The 24870-nt window shown below is 39.9% G+C and overlaps 1 protein-coding gene across 1 annotated transcript in view; it reads right to left on the minus strand.

Moving 5' to 3' along the window:
* rptor (regulatory associated protein of MTOR, complex 1) overlaps positions 1-24870 on the minus strand; it is a 383050-nt gene that overhangs the window by 183691 nt on the left and 174489 nt on the right. Inside the window, exons 10-13 of the mRNA XM_060844826.1 lie at positions 22489-22564; positions 12119-12220; positions 9317-9400; positions 6147-6257 (exon numbers count right to left, since the gene is read on the minus strand). Of these exons, the coding sequence (XP_060700809.1) occupies positions 6147-6257; positions 9317-9400; positions 12119-12220; positions 22489-22564 (373 nt within the window). The remainder of the gene's footprint in view (positions 1-6146; positions 6258-9316; positions 9401-12118; positions 12221-22488; positions 22565-24870) is intronic.

The raw sequence follows: 24870 nt of genomic DNA on the forward strand, positions 1-24870 counted from the left end.
AAGTAGGGATAACACATCATGGTTACAGGCATGTTATACAACATTTTGACCAGAATAACTGCTGCACAGTGTATAAGAATGGAAGCCAAACCCAAAGATCTAAAACATGAAGTTTTGAGTGCCAAGAATGAAGCAGACGGGTTTATGCAATATTTTGGCCTCACAACTAATGTCACAATCTTCAATGCAATTTGAAAGTGCTGTTCAAGATGCTTCACAAAAATGAAGCACATTGCAGACAATTACTACAGAGCTGAAAATGTACGTGCATTCACTCCGAATGTATTCGGTTTACTAAATGTTCAAAGAGAAAATTTGAAGTGGCGAGCTAAGAAAATATGAACAGATTTTTCATTTCTAATCGTACAGAATAAACACTCAACCTTGGAAACCACTAGCAACAAACGTCATTGAGGAATCTTGGTAGAATTGCTAAATCCTATTAAACAAGCACATCCAAAGAAATTTTCTTTGTTTCATCATTTTATTGCTTTCGTTCGATAAATTTTTGAATAAATGTTTCTGATAATTAGTACCCCCCTGTCTAGATATTCTCCAAACAGACCCCTGATACTCATTGTTACAGAAGGTACTTGAATAATTCATTTACCTAGCCATCAGTTGCATCCACATTTGCTGATTTTCTTTTTTGACTAACAATGGCCTTTTCTGCATTATTGTGTTTACCAAAAGGATTGTTGACTTAACAGTCATGATCTCAGTTCCTCGGCTGAGGAACTTAATTGATGTGGTTAGAATAGAGATGCTTGTCCCTGAAAGGAAATTTTCAAAATCAGGATGTATGTGTCTGAACAGATTAGATATGGAGTTACTGTTCTCATTATTTGGGAAAAGTCAAAATCTAAAGGACATTAATTTAACTTGAACGGTAAATGAACCAAAATGTCATGAAGAAAATCCAAGGCAGTTGAATAACAAGGATCTGGAATGCGATGCCTGAGTCTGTGGAGGAGGTGTATTCAATCATGCTTTCATAGAACGTAAAACAGAATATAGAAAAATACAGCGCAGTACAGGCCCTTCGGCCCTCGATGTTGCGCTGACCGAAGCCTATCTAACCTACACTAGCCCAATAACCTCCATATGCTTATCCAATGCCCGCTTAAATGACCATAAAGAGGGGGAGTCCACCACTGCTACTGGCAGGGCATTCCATGAACTCACAACCCGCTGAGTAAAGAATCTACCTCTAACATCTGTCTTATACCTACCACTCCTTAATTTAAAGCTGTGTCCCCTAGTAACAGCTGACTCCATTAGCGGAAAACAGTTCTCACTGTCAACCCTATCTAAACCCCTAATCATCTTGTACACCTCTATCAAATCTCCCCTAAACCTTCTTTTCTCCAATGAGAACAGCCCCAAGTGCCTCAGCCTTTCCTCATACGATCTTCCTACCATGCCAGGCAACATCCTGGTAAACCTCCTCTGCACCCGTTCCAATGCCTCCACATCCTTCCTATAGTATGGCAACCAAAACTGCACACAATATACCAGATGAGGCCGCACCAGAGTCTTATACAACTGCAACATGACCTCAGGACTCCGGAACTCAATTCCTCTACCAATAAAGCCCTGTACACCATATGCCTTCTTCACAGCACTATTTACCTGGGTGGCAACTTTCAGAGATCTGTGTACATGGACACCAAGATCCCTCTGCTCATCCACACTACCAAGTAGCCTACTATTAGCCCAGTAAAGGGAATTGGATCATTCCAAGGTTTGTATGGCCAGGGAAAGACAAAAGACAAAAGAAGCAGAATTAACTGATTAACTCTTCTAAAAGTCACCATAGGCATGATGGATTGAACAGCATGCTTCTTTACTATATCAGTCTGTCATTCTATGGAAGGAGAAACAGAAAGTTTAAAAATAGCTTGAAATCTTTTTGTTTAAAAAGTCATAACCAATGTTTGCTCTATTTTTTCTTCTGCTATGTGAATATCTGAGGTGCCTGCAGGGTATCAGCTTCCAGACTCGGAAGCCAATGCACGTGGGCATGCATGGAGCCTCCCAGTGGTTGTACAGATGCACAGCTTAGACAGAATGGTGAATGCAATGGTTTTATACTGAACTCTTGGAATACCAAAGATAAGAACCAAAGTACTAAAATAGGTTAAGGAAAAAAGGAGGTTTGACAGTGATCAGTTGATTAAAGCATGGAACTGAACCCAGGATACCAGAGAAGACTGTCAACCAGAACAGCTTTAGGTTAGTCAGGGAGGAAGTTGTCGAGCAAGGGAGCTGTGGTTTACTAATGAAGGTACAGTTAGGGTGCTTGAGAGTTACAAGTTAGCCTGGAGAGAGAGCGAGAGATAAGAGGAGCTGGGAAAGTACATGAGAAGTCAAGGATGGATAGGATCAAGTAAAATCCTAAAGCCTTCTATAGATATATCAGGGATATAAGAATGACTAGGGTAAGATTAGGGCCAATCAAAGGAAATAGTGGGAAGTTGTGCATGGAGTCTGACGAGATAGGGGAAGCGCTAACGGTTCTCGTCAGTATTCACACTGTAAAAAGACAACCTTGTCGAGGAGAAGACTGATATATAGGTGACTAGACTAGACTAGACAGGATTGATGCTCGCAAGGAGGAGTTGTTAGCAATTCTGTAAAGTGTGAAAATAGATAGGTCTCCTGGGCCACATAGGATTCATTCTAGCATTCTCTGGGAAGCCAGGGAGGAGATTGCAGAGTCTTTGGCTTTGATCTTTATGCTGTCATTGCCTACAGGAATAGTTCCCGTAGACTGGAGGATAGCAAATGTCGCCCCCTTGTTCAAGAAGGGGAGTAGAGGCAACCCTGATAATTACAGACCAGTGAGCCTTCCTTTGGTTGTGGGTAAGGTGTTGGAAAAGGTTATAAGAGAGAGGATTAATAATTGTTTAGAGAGGAATAGGTTGATTAGGGATAGTCAACACTGTTTTGTGAAGGGTAAGTCGTACCTCAGAAGCCTTACTGAGTTCTTTGAGAAGGTAACCAAACAGGTGGACAAGGGTAAAGCAGTTGACGTGGTGTAAATGGATTCAGTAAGGTGTTTGATAAGGTTCCCTATGTTAGGCTATTGCACAAAATACAGAGGCATGGGATTGAGGGTGATTTAGCTGTTTGGATCAGAAATTGGCTAGCTGAAAGAAGACAGAGGGTGGTGGTTGATGCGAAATGTTCATCCTGGAGTTCAGCTACTCATGTGTACTGCAGGGATCTAATTTAGGGCCACTGCTGTTTGTCAGTTTTGTAAATGACCTGGATGAGGGCATAGAAGGATGGGTTAGTCAATGACAATAAGGTTGGAGGAGTTGTGGACAGTGCAGAAGGACGTTGCAGGTCACAGAGGGACACAGATAAGCTGCAGAGCTGGGCTGAGAGGTGGCACATGGAGTTTAACGTGAAAAAGTGAGGTGATTCACTTTGGAAGGAGCAACAGGAATACAGAGTACTGGGCTAATGGTAAGATTCTTGGTTGTGTAGATGAGCAGAGAGATTTCAGTGTCCATGTGCATAGATCACTGATAGTTGCCACCTTGGTTGACAGGGTTGTTAAGGCAGCATATGGTGTGCTAGTTTTTATTGGTAGAGGGTTCAAGTTTCGGAGGCACAAGGTAATGCCACAACTGCAATAAAACTCCGGTGCAGCCAGACTTGGAGTTTTGCATACAGTTATGCACATTATAGGGTGTGGAAGCATTGGAGAGGGTTCAGAGGAGATTTAGCAGGATGCGGCCTGGTATGGAGGGAAGGGCATATGAGGAAGGGCTGAGGGACTGAAGTTGTTAGAGAGAAGAAGGTTGAGAGGTAACTTAATTGAGACATACAAGACAATCAGAGGATTAGATAGGATGAACAGCGAGAGCCTTTTTTCCTAGGATGGCGATGGCTAGCATGAGAGGACATAGTTTTAAATTGAGGGGTGATAGATATAGGACAGATATCAGAGGTAGTTTCTTTACTCAGTAGTGGGGGTGTGAAGCATACTACCTGCAACAGTAGTAAACTCACCATCTTTAAGGGCATTTAAATAGTCATTGGATAGGCATATGGACAAGAACGGGATAGTGTAGGACAGATATGCTTCAGACTAGTTCCACAGGTTGGCACAACATCGAGGGCTGAAGGGACTGTACTGCGTTGTAATGTTCTATGCTCTTAATCAACACCACAGTTGCAGACATATTGACTCGTGTAGGATTTAATAGTTAAATTTACTACAGAAGCAATCATCCCCCAACATCCACAAATGAAGCTGCATCAGGACATTATTTGAACTGGCCACAACACACTGCAGCACCCAAGAACTACAGGCAGAAGAAATACTGCATATTCAACAAGAATGGGTACCCAATAAACACAGTCCGTAAATTTCTCAACAACAAATCCAAACAAGCAGACACAATACACTCAGAAACCTACGCCACATGACCATACATCTAAGACATCTCTGAAATAACTTCCAGACCACTCAGACCTCTTGGTTGCCCACAAACCTGCCAAAACACTGAAACAACTACTGATGAACCTAACTGACCTGAAACACCAACAAGCAAAACAAATCTCATTTACAAAATATCATACAAGGATTGCAACAAACACAGTATCGAGCAGACAGGCAGAAAACTAGCCACCAGGATACATGAACACCAACTAGCCACAAAAAGACATGACCCACGATCACGAGCATCCTTACATACAGACGAAGGAGGACCCCACTTCGATAGGGACAACACAGCCATCCTGGGACAGGCTAAACACAGACACTCATGAGAATTCCTCGAGGCCTGGCATTCAAACTGGAACTGCATCGATAAACACATCGATTTGGACCCCATTAGCCATTGTCTGAGAAAAAGAACTGGAAATGTTATCACCCACCTTAAGAGATCAAGACAAATCAAATGCAGGACATAAACCCAGTGCTTCACCACAGACTCACTGTTGATGCTACCTAGTATGGTGATGAAACGTCTGAAACTAAACCTTCCAGCTCAGCGAGCAAACTTACAACATGAACCTCGATCTGAGCTACAATCTTCTCGAAAACAGCAAAGGATTTAATAGTGAAGGACAGTTGGATAACAGGCCTACGATAATGAGCACACAGAATTGGACATAATCTGCAAACACATGGAAAATGATCACAGGCTTGTAAGTGGAGCTACCCAAAAGTAAAATGCAAGCGATTAACAACAGCAAGCAAACGATGTAACCGTGAGCTGATCTGGTATGTTAAAACAGAGATGCAGTGATTGAATTCTGAAGTGCAAAATAAAATGGACAACAGCACCAAAGAAGGCAGAAAGATTGAGGACGACAAGGCAACAGAGATGAAAGTGCTTTCATTACTGGATACAAAGTTCCCTTCCACTATTTTTCTTCCTCATAACTCAAGTACCCAACCCGTGAAACGCTCGAGTCCAATATTTTAAAAGCTGAACGTTGAAATGACAAACTTTCAGAAGATACCAGTACAACACCCTAGACATGCACACAACATTTGTGGCACCATGTATTTATGATATCTTGGTAAAATTTGCATCGAATTAATGTAGAATTGTTACAACAAAGGCGGCCATTCAGCTTGCAAAACCCTCGCAGGCTATCTGCAAGAATAATTTAGGTAATCCCACTTAATTACCTTTTTCAGTAACCCTGAAAACATTGTGTTTCAAATACCTATCCAATTCCCTTTGAAAGCAATGCTTGAATTTGCTTCCCTTTCCCTTTTGATTGGTGCATTCCTAATCATAACCATTTATTTGTATGTAAACGTTTTTATGTTACTTTTGATATTTTCATCAATCACCTTAAATTGATGTTTCCCAGTTCTCACCCCTCCCACCAATGGAATAGTTTGTCTGTACCCTCTCTGGCCATAACCCTTCTGATTTTGAACATTATTATCAAATCTCCTCTCAACCTCCTATGCACCAAAAATTGTTTCAGCTTCTCCAATCTGTGTAACTGAAGTATGTTTAATCTTTGACAAACCTGGTATGCTCAGCAGCTATACTGAATAATATAGAAATCCCATTTGTTGCTAAACTAAGCCAAAAGGATATTTTAATGAGCATCTCTGTGAAAAAAAATTTAGCTTTTCTTTCGAATGAAGTAACCACATTACTTACGCTATCTACAGCCAAGATCTTTGCCCAAATGAAAACCAAGAGGGGCCTTAATTCCCGAGCTGAACTCTGAAGCAGTTTCAAAACGTATGGGAAAATACCAACAGATAATGCCTGTCAAGGAAAAATACAGATTAAAAAAAATATGAAATGCCAAAGAAGTGGCCTACAACAAAATCAACAGCAAAATATCATTCAGCATATGTCAGGTCATTCCAGGTTTAGATTCCTCACTCCCCAGAAGTCAATTTCAATAAAATGGAACAAATTTTTACAGAGAAAGCAAAAAATAAACTTAAATAATAGTGGTCCATATTCAAAACTAAGAGTGAGTGTCAAATTAGAAAGATTTACATAGAGTCATAGAGATGTACAGCATGGAAACAGACTCTTCAGTGCAACCCGTCCATGCTGACCAGGTATCCCAACCCAATCTATTCCCACTTGCCAGCACTGAGCCCACATCCCCCCCCCAAACCCTTCCTTATTCATATACCCGTCCAAATGCCTCTTAAATGTTGCAATTGTACCAGCCTCCACCACAACCTCTGGCAGCTCATTCCATACACGTACTACCCACTGCGTGAAAAAGTTGCCCCTTAGGTCTCTTTTATATCTTTCCCCTCTCACCCTAAACCTATGCCCTCTAATTCTGGACTCACCAACACCAGGGAAAATACTTTGTCTATTTATCTTATCCATGCTCCTCATAATTTTGTAAACCTCTATAAGGTCACCCCTCAGTCTCTGACGCTCCAGGGAAAACAGCCCCAGCCTGTTCAGCCTCTCCCTGTAGCTCAAATCCTCCAACCCTGCTAACATCCTTATAAATCTTTTCTAAACTTTTTCAAGTTTCACATCTTTCCGATAGGAACGAGACCAGAATTGCACGCAATATTCCAACAGTGGCCTAACCAAGATCCTGTACAGCCGCAACATGACATCCCAACTCCTGTACTCAATAGTCTGACCAATAAAGGAAAGCATACCAAACGCCTTCTTCACTATCCTATCTACCACTTTCAAGGAGCCATGAACCTGCACTCCAAGGTCTCTTTGTTCAGCAACACTCCCTAGGACCTTACCATTAAGTGTATAAGTCCTGCTAAGATTTGCTTTCCCAAAATGCAGCACCTCACATTTATCTGAATTAAACTCCATCTGCCACTTTTCAGACCATTGGCTCATCTGGTCCAGATCCTGTTGCAATCTGAGGTAATCCTCTTCGCTATTCACTAAACCTCCAATTTTGGTGTCATCCGCAAACTTACTGACTGTACCTCTTATGCTCACATCCAAATCATTTATGTAAATGACAAAAAGTAGAGGACCCAGCACCAATCTTTGTGGCACTCCACTGGTCACAGGCATCCAATCTGAAAAACAACCCTCCACCACCACTCTCAGTCTTCTACCTTTCAGCCAGTTCTGTATCCAAATACTAGTTCTCCCTGTATTCCATGAGATCTAACTTTGCTAACCAGTCTCCCATGGGGAACCTTGTCGAACACCTTACTGAAGTCCATAAAGATCACATCTACTGCTCTGCCCTCACCAATCTTCTTTGTTACTTCAAAAAACTCAATCAAGTTTGTGAGACATGATTTCCCATGCACAAAGCCATGTTGACTACCCCGAATAAGTCCTTGCCTTTTCAAATACATATACATCCTGTCCCTCAGGATTCCCTCCAACAACTTGCCCACCACGGAGGTCAGGCTCACCGGTCTATAGTTCCCTGGCTTGTTTTTATCACCCTTCTTAAACAGTGGCACTATGTTTGCCAACCTCCAGTCTTCCAGCACCTCACCTGTGACTATCGATGATACAAATATCTCAGCAAGAGGCCCAAAAATCACTTCTCTAGCTTTCCACAGAGTTCTCAGGTACACCTGTTCAGGTCCTGGGGATTTATCCACCTTTAACCTTTTCCTCTGTAATCTGAACATTTTGCAAGATGTCACCATCTACTTCCCTACAGTGTATATCTTCCATATCGTTTTCCACAGTAAATACTGATGCAATATATTCATTTAGTATCGCCCCCCATTTTCAGTGGCTCCACACAAAGGCTGCTTTGCTGATCTTTGAGGGGCCCTATTCTCTCCCTCGTCACCCTTTTGTCCTTAATATATTTGTAAAAACCCTTTGAAATCTCCTTAATTCTATTTGCCAAAGCTATCTCATGTCCCCGTTTTGCCCTCCTGACTTCCCTCTTCAGTATACTGCTACTTCCTCTATACTATTCTAAGGATTCACTCAATCTATCCTGTCCATACCTGACATATGCTTCCTTCTTTTTCTTAACCAAACCCTCAATTTCTTTAGTCATACAGCATTCCCTATACCTAGCCTTCCCTTTCACCCTGACAGGAATATACTTTCTCTGGATTCTTGTTATCTCATTTCTGAAGGCTTCCCATTTTCCAGCCAGCCCTTTACCTGCGAACATCTGCCTCCAATCAGCTTTCGAATGTTCTTGCCTAATACCGTCAAAATTACCCTTTCTCCAATTTAGAATTCAACTTTTAGATCTGGTCTATCCTTTTCCATCACTATTTTAAAACGAATAGAATTATGGTTGCTAGCCCCAAAGTGCTCTCCCACTGACACCTCAGTCACCTGCCCTGCCTTATTTCCCAAGATTAGGTCAAGTTTTGCACCTTCTCTAGTCGGTACATCCACATACTGAATCAAAAAATTGTCTTGTACACACTTAAGAAATTCCTCTCCATCTAAGCCTTTGACACTATGGCAGTCCCAGTCTATGCTTGGAAAGTTAAAATCCCCGACCATAACTACCCTATTATTCTTACAGATAGCTGAGATCTCCTGACAAGTTTGTTTCTCAATTTCCCTCTGACTATTGGGGGGTCTATAATACCATCCCAATAAAGTAATCATCCCTTCCTTATTTCTCAGTTCCACCCAAATAACTTCCCTGGATGTATTTCAGGGAATATCCTCCCTCAGCACAGTTGTAATGCTATCCCTCATCAAAAGCAAAAAGAAAATACGGCTTAGCACAAATTATCTTATAAGTCTTCGGTTCTGAAAATTCAAATCATGGTAGATTACAATAGGAAAATAAAATGACTCAGTACTCTTATGATACATTGAATTGCAGGATAAATGAAATCCATTAAACCTTCAAATTAGAACACGGGACATACCAGACTCACGGCCCAGGGACCCAAATCTAAAAATCTTCCCAACAAATCCAGCGCTCGCAGACGGTGTACCTGGCTAAGCAGCACCTAGGGAGAATAGGAAGGAGATACTTAGCACAAAATAGCAAAGTTCAAGCTTGCTCCAGTAGAAATCTAATCTCGCACCGGGTAGTAGCCCACCATCCAGCTTCATTTGATGCATGAAGAAAACACCAGGAATAAATATTCAAACCACAATTGAAATTACTTTCTGTTCACTCCTGAAGCAATTTGAGTCTAAATTGTAGTAGCAGCTAGCAAATTAGCATGAAAAAATTTTTTATCACTCACAAATAGTTTAATTCAGGAAACTATTTATAACAGTTATAACATAAATATAAATTATAATATAATGTCTTGCATAAGAACACAAGAACATGAAGAAGGGACATTTATAGTTGCTAAATTTGCTGATGACACAAAGATGTGTATGAGTTGAAAGGGCCATCTTACTGAAACAAACAAGGAGGGAATTTAACAGGATGGATTCTGAAAGGGCATTTCGCTTTGATCTAGAAGACAGTTTAAAAATAAAGGATCGTCTATTTAGAATGGGGATGGATTTATTTTTCCACACAGTATCATGAATCTTTAAAGTTCTCTTCCCCAAAGAGCTGTTGAGGTGGTATCACTGAATATTTTTTAAGCCAGAGGTAGATAGATTCAGAACTAATGTAAGAGAGTCAAAAGGTTATCAGGGTGAGCAGATATACAAAGTTGAGTTTACAATCAGATCTTCATGAATGGTGCAGCAAGTTCAAGGGTCGTATGGCCTATACCATAATACATAGAAGGAGGCTATTTAGCCCATCGAGTGTTTCGCCATTCAAATCATGGCTTATTTGATAATCTCAACTCCATTTCCCTGGCTTTTCCCCATAACTCTTGATTACTGATTGAAGATGGATTGTCGAGCAAAGACATCCCCTGTTCAGTGGTTACTTTCTAATATTTTAAACACTCTCAAGAAGCAAAGTCACATAGAACACAACTGAGTTATTGTCTTTAAAAAGATACTCAATGGCAGGTCAGACCTAGCATCAGGAGTACCTAAATTGTGTGGGTTGAATCTGATCTGTTTCCTGATTTTGAAAAGAGCTCAGGGCAGTGTTAAATAATGTGTGAACAACTGCTTGAAAATAAATCAGCTAGCTCAAAAAGCTCATGGCTTTATCAGGGTTAACAGAAAATGTTCACATCCACCAACCTCTCTTCTGGTTAGTATCTGCAATGTCATGCAAAACGTGCCTGAGAATGGACACCTGCCCATCTTCAGTGAGTCATCAACTGCTCAAGACCTAATGCTGCTACCTTGCCTTGACTGCAGTTTCACAAACAGGATGGATGAGAATAATGAGAGCAATATCAAACTTACAAAGAGCAGAGGAAACAGGAGAATAGGTGAACAAACAAACATAAGGGAGAAACAAGACAGAAATGGAGAAAAAAAAATAAGACATTCACAGTGAGACAGATGACGCTGAAGGTTCTGAAAGCTTGACTACTTCCTAAGCTGGCTACCCATTTCTACTACCTTAGATTAGACTAGATTAGACTAGTCCAAACTACTACCACCACTATTCCAAACAGAAGATAAGGACCAATACATTCCTCAAGTAAGGCATTTTTTCAATCCAGCCAAAACATTTTTTCAAGAATAAAGCTCAGTGGAAAATATTAGCACTGAAAACTTACTCAACCATGTAAGACTTAATTCAGGGCCCAGTTACCAAAAATAGACACTAAGCAATTTTAAGATAATTTATTCAAATTTATGAAGAAACAGTCTTTCAGTCTTTGCTGACAGTGATGCTATGTTTCCAATATCATAAATCCTTTGGTAACCCCCTCAACAACACCACCAGCCCACTTCCATACATGCAATGCACACCTTTATTTCTGGGAGCTGATTTATCAGTGGTTTGAACCATCAGATTCCGTCCAATTAATATATGAAAGCAACCTAGGATGTCAGAATGATTACATATCTCTCTGCCCATTACCCAATTGAGATGAACTTCAATCTTTTGGGGTGCTTGCACAAATAAGGAATGCATAAAAGCCACAACAAAATTCCCCAGTGCCGGTTAAGATTTCTACTGGGACTGCAATCTTTGTAACCCTTACCTCCATCAAATTGCTATTGTCCTTGTGAATCAATGCTGTGAGCTAAGTTTATTTTAAGAAAATACAGATTGAACAAGAAATGCTAGTTTTTTTTTGAAGATCTGGACTTTTTCCACCCACAACCAACAGATTCTCTTTCACATTATCATTGTATCTGGGATCACTGAAATAATTCAATAAGAATGAATTTCTAATGAGAAGAGCCAACAGGAATTTCAAGCTCAAATACTTCACCATGTCTTATTGCTCCTTCTCAACTGAAGGTATACAGATTTCACTTTGCAAGTTCATAGTCTGTACATGAACATTTTGCTTCATCACTGGACACTTCATGCTTCTGGCAATAACTCAATACACTTTACTCACAGATGATGCCAAAACGTCACAAAGCAGAATGAAGCTTCATAATTATATGAAATATTTGTAAAGTATTATGGACCAATATGGTTTTTGAATAAACAGTTACCTGTGAAATCCAATCCATCCAATTAATGTTAGCTTCATGATGGTCAGGAACAGATAATCAAGCACAACTGTTAACATCATGAAAAAAACTACAATAATGCAGATCTGGTCATGGTCATGTAATTTCCTTCTAAGCCACAGTAATTTTCATTTTAATGCAGATCATACACTCACCTGTAAGACGATTGGCAATTGCTCTGGTGGATTCCTGTTCTCAACACCCATTGTCAGCCAGACCTGAAACGCTGTTAGCTGCTCAGCGAAGAATGGACTATGCTGCAAAAGAGGCAATTTACGGTCTTCAGCATCAATGCAATGAAAAGACTAGAACAATACCTAAGTGCATAAGCACAAACTGAAATTTAAAACATTAAACTAAGTTTATTAAAACAATATTTAATTTACACAAAGCAAGCGCTTTAAAACATATATCGTGCTGTTGAAAATCAACAGGCCACAATGAATGGACATGAAACTTCCAGCACTAAGAGATTCAATGGGCAAATACAATGAAGAAACTATTTCTGAAAATGAACCTCATTCCTTCAATAGATACTGTACTATAAACTCGATTATAAGGGAGTCAATTCAGTAATCTTTTCTTTAAAAGTGAATGGTTTTGCATTGACACTAAAGTTGCGGTACAAACATATCTGAGCCTTCCATTCATTGAGGGATGAGAGGACATAGCAAACCTTATTTGAACCGAAAGTGATTCATAAATCAAAAGTGTTGTCAAGATCTTGTATAATGTGTCCACATGAATTGACACTCAGGAACATTCACTGTGATTGTATGGTATGCAGCATTCATTTGTAACTCCTCCAGTATTGAAATTGTCTTTGCTAACATGTAGTAGCCATGTATGGGCTAATAAAATAACATTCACACCAGACAATGTCAGGCAACAATCATCTCTAACACAAGACAGAATCCAGAAATCTCCCTTTACAGTATTCCCATGACTGAATCCCTCACCATCAACACTCTGGGTGTTAGAACTGACAGGAACATAACCAGACTAGCTATTTAAAAACTATGATTCCACAGATTAGTAATTAACTGATCTCCTGACTCCTCAAAACTTATCCAAAAATACAAGGCACAAGCAGGAGTGTCACAAGATACTCTCCATTTGTGTGGATGAGCACAGCTCCAACAATATTCTGAAGTTTGATATCATCCACACAGGTGGTCCAAATGGTCAGCATCCAATTCACTGCCTTCAACACAAATGCAGTGCAGTATCATCCTGAGATGTTTTTAGCAATTCATCACGCCACTTTCAACAATATCTTCCAAACCTTTAACTAAAGGAGCCAGGCATATGCATAGAGATACCACCAACTTCAAGTTTCCCTTCAAGCCAATCATCCAAACTCGGCATTGTGTAGTTTTTCCTCCACAGTTGCTGAGTCAAGAATCCTGAAACTTCCTTCCTAACAGCATCATAAGTGTACTTATCCATCGCATGGGCAGTAACAGTTCAAGACAGCTGCTCAGTGGAAATCTTGCAAAGGTAGTTAGAGGTGGATAAAAATACTGGCCTTTCGAGCAACGTTCACATCCCACCAACAGATTAAAAGAACATTTGGTAGACTTGCACGCAACACAATTTTTCCAATGGGAAACTTAAACAGCCTGTTACAAAAATAAATGAATTCTAGTCACCCTACTATAGGATGCTACTAAACTTGAGAGGGTGCAGAAAAGATTTAGGAGGATGTTGTCGGACTGGAGGGTTTGAGTTATAGGAAGAGGCCGAAAAGGCTGGGTCTTTTTTCCCTGGATTGTTAGATGCTGAGGGATGACCTTACAGAGGTTAATGAAATCATGATGGGACATGAATACGGTGAGTATCTAAGGTGTTTTTCTGAATGTGGTCAAGTCCAAAACAAAAGGGCATAGGTTTCGATTGAGAAGGGAAAAATTTAAAAGGTATGAGGGGTAACTTTTTCCACACAGAGGGTGGTGTGCACAGGGAATAAGCTGCCAAAGGAAGTGATGGAGGTGGGTACAATTACAACATTTAAAAGGCATCTGGATGGGTTTATAAATAGCAAGGGTTAAGAGGGACCTGGACCAAATACTGGCAAACGGGACTAGGTCAGATTGAGAAGCCTGGTCAGTGTGCACCAGTTGGACCAAAAGGTCTGTTTCCGTGCTATATGACTTTGACTCTATAATCATCTAGCATCCAGAGAATAGGCTTTCAGTGTTACTGCGCTGCCAGTTTATTATGTTCTTTCATCACTCACTGTTTCACATCCCTTTCCCTCTTTCAAATCCATTTCTTACACCCATGTCTACAAAGATAAACATTTTAACAATTCTGACCAATTTTGTAGCAAGGGCATAGCTAAAAGAAAATATAATTAGAAAATGATTAGGTCGAAAATGATGTCTTCAAATGAAACTTTCTGAATTCCAACAGCCTGGATGCAACTGATTTAGAGAACAAAAGAACAATGAAAATTACAGCCCAGGAACAGGTCCTTTGGCCCTCCAAGCCTGAGCCGATCCAAAGCGACAACACTCAGGTACTGCATCTGGAAGGTGGATAAAAAGGGAGCTGATCCATTCAAAGTCAGGGAAATAGTTACATTTTTTTAAAATCAGATAGGAAAATGGGATGCAAAGTTTTTCAGCCAATTTCAAACACACTTAAATGTGTACTTTTGTTCTTAATTTATACAGTGCTGCTTTTTTAAAAAATTAGTTACATAAATTGCTTGCAAACTCTGGGAATTGATGCTGAAAGGCATACAAACATTCTGCAGGGCAATGGGTTTTTAATTGGTCAGTGTTAGGAAGCACACCTGCAATAGCAAAGCTCAGCATTGTCAACACAGAAAATTCCCTCAAAGAATGTTGGTGTGGCCTTAGAACTGAAAATGTGTTGCTGGTTAAGGCACAGCAGGTCAGGCAGCATCCAAGGAACAAGAAATTTGACGTTTCGGGCCAGAGCCCTTCATCAGGAGTGGCCTTAGGACAACTATGGACACAACCAAAAGAGGAGACGTGTAGAATGTGAAGATGGATGCATTATTTACATACGAAATCTTGGGATTTGTAGTTAAAATAAAGGCAGATAGCTTTTGGTTAGCCTTGTGATGATGATTTTATCTTCAAAAAGGTCAGAAATTCATTTGGGCAGTCACTTAAATACACCATATTTAAGTTAATGTATGACTTCAGTCAATTGGGGAGATGTTTATACTATTGGGTTTATATCAGATACAGAAAACACACTAAGGCAATTAGTTCAATTTCAGTCAGAACACAAAGCTCAAGGTGTCAGTTCAGAAGGAAGCAGTTTTCCCTCCCAACAGGAGAATCAAATTTTCTAGTTCAATTCAGGAGAACCAAGAAATGCAGCAGAATATGGGTTCCAAGCTGGGAAAGAAGTGTTCAAGTGGTTAGTTCTCAGACGTTTTGTCACCATGCTAGGTAACATCATCAGTGAGTTCCCAGGGGAGCATCCGTAAAGTGTTCAAGTGGTCTGAACTTTCGAACGTTTTGGCCATCGGGGCAGAGAGAGGTTATTGCCAGCGGACTCGGAAGGTGAGAGCAAAATCCATGTCAGCACTCCCAGGAAAAGAGCTGATACAGCAGTGACATTTCTCCAAGACTGAGTCTTTGTAACTGGGGGAAGTGGTGGAGAAATAGGTTGAAGTTTTATTTCCATGTGTTAAGATCTTTCTAAATTTCATCCACAGAGTTTTATTTTGTTCCCTTCTTTTGCATAATAAACTTACTTTCTGTTGCTAAAGAATATCTGCAGTCTCATGTGACCAACCAGCATGTTATTGAACTACTAAAATTGTTATTCATTATTACCATCACCTGGGGTCAGAAGAATGATAACCAATGACTTAATCAAATATTTCTTTTCTTGCTAGGGCCTTACCTAAATGAACTAAAAGTTAAGCAGGAGAGGAGGAGAAATCTATAAGGGCAAAGTATTGTAACAGTGAAGATGATCAGAGATATGGAGGGAAATAGCCATAAAGGATTTGATACAAAATAATAGATACAATTGAGGGTTTAAAAATCTGAGGAGTTGGAGTTGTTAGCCACGATTATTCAGCAAAGATATGGGTGCTATAGCACATTGCATGTTAGCATATGAGGCAGAACTTTGGAAGTATTGAAGTTTATAGAGGGTGAAAATCAGCCAAGGATAGACTAGAGTGACTGAATCCGGAAGTGACACAAAGGTTATGAGCAGAAGAATGACAGAGAAACGGAAGGGATTGTCAAGTTTGAACCTTATGTCAGGTTCAAATTGGATGATTCCTGCAGTCAGGATCAGTTAAACACAGTAATCAGGGAGAGGAATTAAGCAAAAACAGAAATTGCTAGAAAAGCATAGCAGGTCTGGCATCATCAGTGGAGGGAAGTCAGTTGATGTTTTGGGTCCAGTGAGACACCTTCCAGGTGAAGCAGCATTTTACCTGCACTTCACACAATCTGGTGTACTGCATTCGCTGCTCAAAATGTGGTCTCCTCTACATTACAGAAACAAAGCATAGGCTGGGGGGCCACTTTGCAGAACACCTGCGTTCTGCCTGCAAAAAAAAACGTGTGCTTCCAGTTATTTGCTACTTCAACACACCACCTTGGCCCTGGTCAACATCTGTCTCAGGCTTGCTGCAGTGCTCCAGTGAAGCTCAGTGCAAGCTAGAAGGACAGCAGCTCATTTTCCACTTGGAAACTCTTCTGAACGTAATATCAAATTGAATAATTTTAGGGATTGAAGTACCTTCTCCTATGTCCTTACCCCAATCCCCACACACAAGGCCTTGGTCTGCTGTTACACCATCGATAACCACTAACAGTCTTCGTGAACCGTAGCTTTTCATTTTCCAAGGCTAATTGTTATCCACTCCTTTGTCTGTCTCTCTGAGTTCTATCTCCGCCTTTCATTTACTCCTTACCCCCTCCCCCCACCATATCTTCTGCACATTTTCCGAGCTACCATCAGTTCTGAGGATGGGTCACTGGACCCAAAACATTAACTGATTGCTCTCCACAGGTGATGTCAAACCTGCAGGATTTTTCCAGCAATTTCTGTGTTTTGTTTCTGATTTCCAGCATCTGCAGCTCTTTTGGTTTTGATTCAGGATGGGGAATGATACGTTTGAGCATACTGACATTCAAATGCTGCTGCTCTGGGCACCTGACCTAACTTAGAGTCATAGAGATGCACAGCATGGAAATGGACCCTTCGGTCCACCTCGTCCATGCCGACCAGATATCCCAACCCAATCTAGTTCCACCTGCCAGCAGCTGGCCCATATCCCTCAAAACCCTTTCTATACCCATCCAGATGCCTTTTAAATGTTGCAATTGTACTAGTCTCCATCACTTCCTCCGGCAACTCATTTCATACACTTATCACCCCCTGTGTGAAAAAATTGCTTCTTAGTTCTCTTTTATATCTTGCCCCTCTCACCCTAAACCTATCCCCTCTAGTTCTGGACTCCCCCACCCCAGGGAAAAGGCTTTGTCTATTTATCCTATCCATGCCCCTCACGATTTTCTAAATTTCTATAAGGTCACCCCTCAACCTCCGATGCTCCATATGGTACTATTAATGCACTGTAGACAAATAGTATGCAATAATGAATATATGCAATCAAAAAAGATATGTTGCACATCCAGAAAACTGAACCACGCAAATACTCAGTAATCAGAGTTTGAAAATGTATGACGGAATTGACAAAATACTCAAATATATTGCTATGGAGACAAATATTTTAAAAATCCATATACTAGTTTTCTCCATAAGGCTTCAAATGGCTTTGAATTTGCATATATATTCAATGGTTATGCTGTAAATTAGAGAGGTTATACATAAAAGACGCTTTAAAAAAGCCAAGTTTTGTTAGAGCTGGTGATGTAATCATGTGGTTCAACAACGTTTTAGAATTTGGTCATTAACTGCTGCTGCAAACTAGTTTACTCTTTTAGGTAATTTTCTGCTGACATAAAGAAGGTTGTTTTTTTGAGGTATTGCTACCGTGCCACTAGATATTCAGCAAAAATGTTTATGCGCATACATTTTATTTTCAAGAAAACCTACCCCCAATATTTTTAAAGATGCTAGTTTGTATTGTAGAACCATCTTTCAAATACCACACTTTGTTCAGAGGATTTGTGTATACTGCAGAGCTCCATAAAGATACAACAGTGCAATTAATTATTGGGAGATGTTGCTTATTGAGCAAAAAATAAATTTGGCAGGCATGAGATTTCTCCAAGGCTGGTTTTCAAGATTAGCATTTACGTGCAGAGAAATGATTTTTTTTTTCTGTGGGGAAACACTGCTTTAACGATGGCTGATGGAGTGGGATGGATCAACCACAAAGAATATCCCACATGGCAAGCAGTTTGTTTGAATTTAAAGTTCTATCAAGACTTCCATCTTGAATACTGGAAGCTAAAAAGCAGATGCTAAAATTGAGAGAATTAAATCTTCTATTTTCATGTTTCTGCTTTGTAAATCTGCAAGCTAAACTACTTACTACAATTAAAGTTCACATTTATTCATGTTCACAATCGACCACTCAACTTTCCTCCTGGGCCCTATACAATGCCTGCACCTATCCTTCAGTCACTCTCTATTCCTCAATTGACCGATTTAACCATTCACTACAACCATCCATCCACTCTTAACCTTCTATTGTTAAATGCCTATAAATCTATCAGCCACCAGCTCCGAGCTTATTTTCTGGAAGAACTCCCAATGTAAACCCCTCCCACCTAGTTTTCACTGCTCAAAGCAGCAGAATGAAACTTCTTTTGCAAGTCATTAGAATTTGGAATACACTGCCTGGGAAGAATGGAGGAGACGGATTTTATAGGAGGTTCAAAAGAGAATTGGATACACATTTGATTATGAAGAATTCAGAGGGCTAGGGAGCTAGGGCTGGAGAATGTGACAAAATGGGTATCTCTTTTGGGAGCCACTAAATATAGGATGAGTCAAACGGTCTCCCGTTATAGAGTCATAGAGATGTACTTCTGAAACAGACCCTTCAGTCCAACATGTCCATGTCGACCAGATACCCCATCCCAATTTAGTCCCACCTGCCAGCACCCGGCCCATATCTCTCCAAACCCTTCCTATTCATATACCCATCCAAATGCATCTTAGATGTTGCAATTGCACCAACCTCCACCACTTCCTCTGGCAGCTCATTCCATACATGTATCACCCTCTGTGTGGAAAAGGTGTCCCTTAGGTCTCTTTTATATCTTTCCCCTCTCACCCTAAACCTATGCCCTCTAGTTCTGGACTCCCCAACCCAGGGAAAAGACTTTGTCTATTTATCCTATCCATGCCCCTCAATTTTGTAAACCTCTATAAGGTCACCCCTCAGCCTCCGATGTTCTAGGGAAAACAGTCCAGCCTGTTCAGCCTCTATCTATAGCTCAAATCCTCCAACCCTGGCAACATCCTTGTAAATCTTTCCTGAATCCTTCCAAGTTTCACAACATCTTTGTACCATAAAATTCTATGATTCTAATCAAAATCTGAAATGTAAGTAGCTGTTTTTAAAAGAACAGTCATCATGGCAACCAGCATCTGGAATAAGAAATGATAAGTTCACATTTTGATTCCAGCTTTTATATTTCCAGAACTTTCAATATTATTTCACAGAAAGCTCCAATTAGCAACAGTGCAGTCACATCCACTTCATGGACAAAAGAAATAATAAATATGAAGCAAAATCATGGAAATGGCGAGACCTACAGGGGTGCAGGAAAGAGGAAATTGGCTTGTATATGCGCGCACACACACACGGCTGCCGCCACCATTCCTTCCCCTCCCCACCTGGCAACACACACGAGCTTTCCCTCCTGTGAATGGTGCACTGACTTTTCAGGCTTTCTAACTGGTTAAAGCTCTTTCTACAGTCAATCTTTAATAATTTAAACTTTAGAAGGAGACGGAGCATACAAACATTTCTCCTTCTCGATTCCTCCCAGATTACTCCTTCTGGATTCCATGGCTGACACGGATTCAATATTCAGGCACCAATGAATTTCGTGACTCATCTTCACTTGAAGTTTGGTATAAGATTTTCAAGCAGAATTGCTCATCCTCTGATATCCTGAATCAACATTTCCAGAGTGTTATCCCTCATATGATTCACTTCCTCTTCCTTCAGTTGTTACAGATGAACAGTTTTCTCCCTTCGTTTCAGGATGAGAAAAGAAATGGCAAGGGGGAGACATTGCTTTGCTCCCAGATGTTGCATATTACACAGATTACACTAGAACCTGATGATTCAGATGAGGTGTTGCTGTTATACCTACACAAACAGTGGATGTTTCTTTTCTCCTACCTAACACCATCTGCGCATCTTGATCAATGTATGCACAGTTAAAGAGGAATATATTAAGCCTTTTCCAAAATATTTGCCATTTATATTTATTCTGAACGTTACCCACAAGCAGTACAATCACGAAAGTTATTTCAGAACACTGCTGTGGAAGGGCCGATTACTACTGGATGTTCCTCAGAATCAGTGATAGAGTCACATCTCGTCAAAGTGCCGAATTGAACACTGAATTAATTTGATGTCCAATTCAGCACTAAAAGCAGGTATGAAGTACTTATATTAGGAAAACAAATAAAATCTCCCTTTCATAAGCTGAATTTTGTAGAGCTTAATCTTTTGTCTGTTTTAATTCAGAGAACACATGGTAAATCACATCCTGGGATTATAGCATATTGGGTCACACACACAACTTCACTAAAAAGAAAACACTTGCATATATATATGTATATATATATGTATATATGTGTGTGTGTGTGTGTATATATATAATATATATGTGTGTGTGTGTGTGTGTGTGTGTGTGTGTGTGTGTGTGTGTATATATATATATATATATATATATATATATATATATATATGTGTGTGTGTGTGTGTGTGTGTGTGTGTGTGTGTGTATATATATATATATATATGTATCATCTTGCAGACAATCAGGAGTTTACAGCCAAAGAAGTATTTATCAATTGAAATCAATGATGTAGGAAACGTGGCCACCAAATTGCATCCAGTCCCAAAAACAGCAATTAAATAAATGACAAGGTTATCTATTTTAGATATTAACAGAAAGTGCTGTAGCAACTCAGAGGTCTGATAACATCTGTAGTGAGGGAAGTAGGAGTGAATGTTTCAAGTCCGGATGGACTATTCTTCAGAATTCTTTGGGTACAAACAAGTTGTTTTCTAAGGAAAGGTTGAGTAGGGTGACCCTGTACCTATCAGAACTTAGGAGAATGTCAGGCGACATTATTGAAATGTACAAACGTCTAGGGGGTTTGACACAGTAGATATGAAAGATTGTTTCCGTTATGGGATGGTTCAGGACTAGAGGGCATAATCACAGGATAAGGGGTCGCATACGTAAGGTAGGGATGAGGAGGAGGAATTATTTTCTACAGAGGGCTGTTGAAGATAGATTATTAAGGATACTAACGGCTGAATAAGCAGATTTATAATCAGTAAGGCTACCAAGGCATAAGGAAAAATAGGCAGGAAAATGGAGCTGAGGGTTATCAGATAAGTCGTGATCTTACTGAATGGCAGAACAGACTCGATGAGTTGACTGGCCTAGAACAAAATCCCTAAAGGAAAGAATACAATCCCTACAGTGTGGAAACAGGCCCTTCAGCCCAACAAGTCCACACTAACCCTCTGAAGAGTAACCCACGCAGGCCAAATTCCCCACCCTTTTACTATATATTTTACTTCTGACTAGTGCACCTAACCTACACATCCCTGAACACTACGGGCAATTTAGCTTGGCCAATTCACTTAAACAACACATCTTTGGATTGTGGGAGGAAACCGGAGCACCCGCAGGAAACGCAGACAGACACGGGAAGAATGTGTGAACTCCACACAGACAGTAGACCGAGGCTGGAATCAAACCTGGGTTCCTGGCGCTGGGAGGGCAGTAGTGCTAACCACTGAGCCTACTTTTGTTTCAATGTCTTACGGTCAAATAGAAGGGAAGTCATACTGGGCTCAAAGTTAACAGTTTTTCCCTTCACAGATGCTGCTATACATACTGATTTTTCCAACTTTCTGCGCTCGTTTCAGGATTCCAGAATCTGCAGTAATTTGCTTTCATCTGTTTTGGATTCTGGCTGAGGAACAAATGTTGACTAGAACAGCACTAGAACTCTCCTGATCTCCTTTCAACAGTGCTTTAGGATTTTCTTTTTACATCATTCTTAGAGGGTAGGCATCATTTAACATCTTTTCTAAAATTCAGCAAGTACTGAATGGAATGTCAGCCTTAATTTTGCACTCCATGTTTTCCAAGTCAGGGGCCAGGAGTACTGCTACCATGCCATGCCTGACAAGTATTTATTGTTAAAATTAACATTTTAGTTACTTCTTATTATGTGAATCAGAATATACAACATCACCACACATTGCACTGCAAATTTCCTACTCCAAAAATGAAAAGGGAACCACAGCTTCTGGAAAAAAATGATCAACTCAACTCACCCTAAAAGCTGTTCCCTCTTCAATGATGGTGGGAAGTTGTGAAAGGCAAATGTCCACTGCGAGGTCCCAAGCTTGCCTGCAAAGTGATGCACAGATTCATAAACTAAGTTGGTTAGATCTATGCACTGATATTCATTTTGTTGCTGGCAACGCTATTGACACGGCATTTGCCATCCCAGTATCTATTTATAACATTTTCAAATATGTTCTAGAATTTAAAAGAGGTGCAGGTTCAATAGTTTTCCTCTCATCAGCCCTCCTGCACCTCTGTCACTCAAACTCTCTGCTGTCTGACATTGTAAACGGTTGCAGCTTACCGTTTTCAAAATTACCATCAACCCTTCATCAAAACTCACCCACCACCATCTTAACCTATCCCAACACCTCTGCACATGTAACTTTCCTTCCCTCTCCAGTCTTCAACAAACCACCACCTCTTAAATCCATGCCCACTTTTCTCACGTTGCATAAGAACATGAGAGATAAGGGTTCTGAGATCCCTTGAGTCGAACTATATAAACAGTTGATTTTTGACCTCATGTCACTTGAGTCCCCTAAAGGCCACACATTTCTATGTTCAAATCCCTTCCCATTAAGTTTCCTTCTTATCTTACTAATTTTGGACAAGCTGCCATTTCCTCTAAATTAGACATTGGGATGACCGAGGTACTGTCTTGAACACCCTCCTCTAAAAACCTCTGACCCTTCTTACTACTGACTTGAATCAAACTACTGGCAAACTCAGTGTCCTGTTGAGCCTACATATAAAACATTAAGATCTAACTTAAGAGTATTATATTCAAACAAAAAAGGATATTGAGGCTGAGAAATTATTAGGCTGGTTCACCACAATACCTCCTGGTATGGCCAAACTTGTCAAGAAACCTACTATTCCCTTCTTTGGTTCAGTATCTATTTTTGTCTGATTACATTTCTGCAAAGTTAGAATGAACTGCTTTCTATATTAAAGCATCATATAAATGGGCAGTGTTTAATTTTCACACAGAACACAGTCAAAATCACAAGTTACATGAATTGGTAACTTATTTGAAAAATAGTTAGCAAAGTAAAAGTAAATGAACAAATAGCACAGTGATGCAGTTGCTGCTGTCATGTTGTTCATAAGCACGGTCTCTTTTTCCCTATGTATAAATATTTCCATAAAACTATTCACCATCAACAAATGTAATCTCCAGTTCATCTGATATCAACCATACTTCCAGTAATAATTACAAAATGACATTCAGCATGAAACCTGGTTAACTTTCCTCTGTCTGACCAAAGGCACAGAAATTTTCCCTGGTTTAGCTAACTAGCACAAAGATATCCACAAGACTGGTCCAAAGATGTGCAGATTAACCGGATTGGCCAAGGTAATTTGCCCCATGGTATCCACGATGTACAAATAAAGGGGGTTAGCCATGATAAAAGCAGGGTTATTGGGAGAGGGTGAGGTGCTGGATTTGAGTTGGATTGACTTGAGAGAGTCAGTACAGACCTATTGGGCCAAATGGCCTCTTTCCACACAGTGGGATTCTATGAAAGTAGGGCCAGAAGCCTGGCATCTCCCTGATTGGTCTTGCTCATCATCTTAATCATTGGAGAACTAGTCTTTCATCTGAGGCGGTAATAGGATGAAATGATTTTTAAAAATATATAATGCAAATTCAAGTGAGGAGGGAAATTGAAAAGATCACAGCACTTCACACATAAATACTATCTGCAGACATGGTATCTCAATTAAAATCAAAATTCAGTAAAGCTTTTTCTAAACCTTTAAAACACGATTTTTCTCTCTAAGTGACATTTTCAATTCCTGATTTACATAAACCTAGGAAAATTCTAGTTAAAGCAAATCCATTATTAAGACATCAAGTTAGCCAGTAAATTTTGAAATGTATTCCATACATTTTAAACAGAACAGTTTGCACTATTATTTACTTCTTCTGTAAAGAGAATTTATCTCCAAGGGACAAATATACATGTAAATCCTGAGGATTCACCAAACCAAAGAATTGTTAAAGTGCATGATTTTTGCTTGCTGGCACTGCAGGTATCAACTTGCAGTTACTTCAAACAGCTCAGGTGTGTCTAGAATACCAATAGAGGATGCCATGTGACACTGAACAAGAAAAAATAATTTGAGGTTTGTGTTTGCAGATTTGCATCACATATCCATCTGGTCTTTTCTATTAAGTTGTTCAATTGCAACCAAATGAAATACAAAGACAAGAAGTCTCCAACATGAAAGTACTACTTACAATTCTATGGAAATTGTAATATCAATTCTTAGGAGCAGAAAACTGGATTTTGAGCAGATTAGAAAACCATGGTGTGGAATTAAATTTTCATTCAGTATATGATCCTTAGAGGAGGTGCATA

This window comes from Hemiscyllium ocellatum, chromosome 25 (assembly GCF_020745735.1).
Source record: "Hemiscyllium ocellatum isolate sHemOce1 chromosome 25, sHemOce1.pat.X.cur, whole genome shotgun sequence".
Lineage (NCBI taxonomy): Eukaryota > Metazoa > Chordata > Chondrichthyes > Orectolobiformes > Hemiscylliidae > Hemiscyllium > Hemiscyllium ocellatum.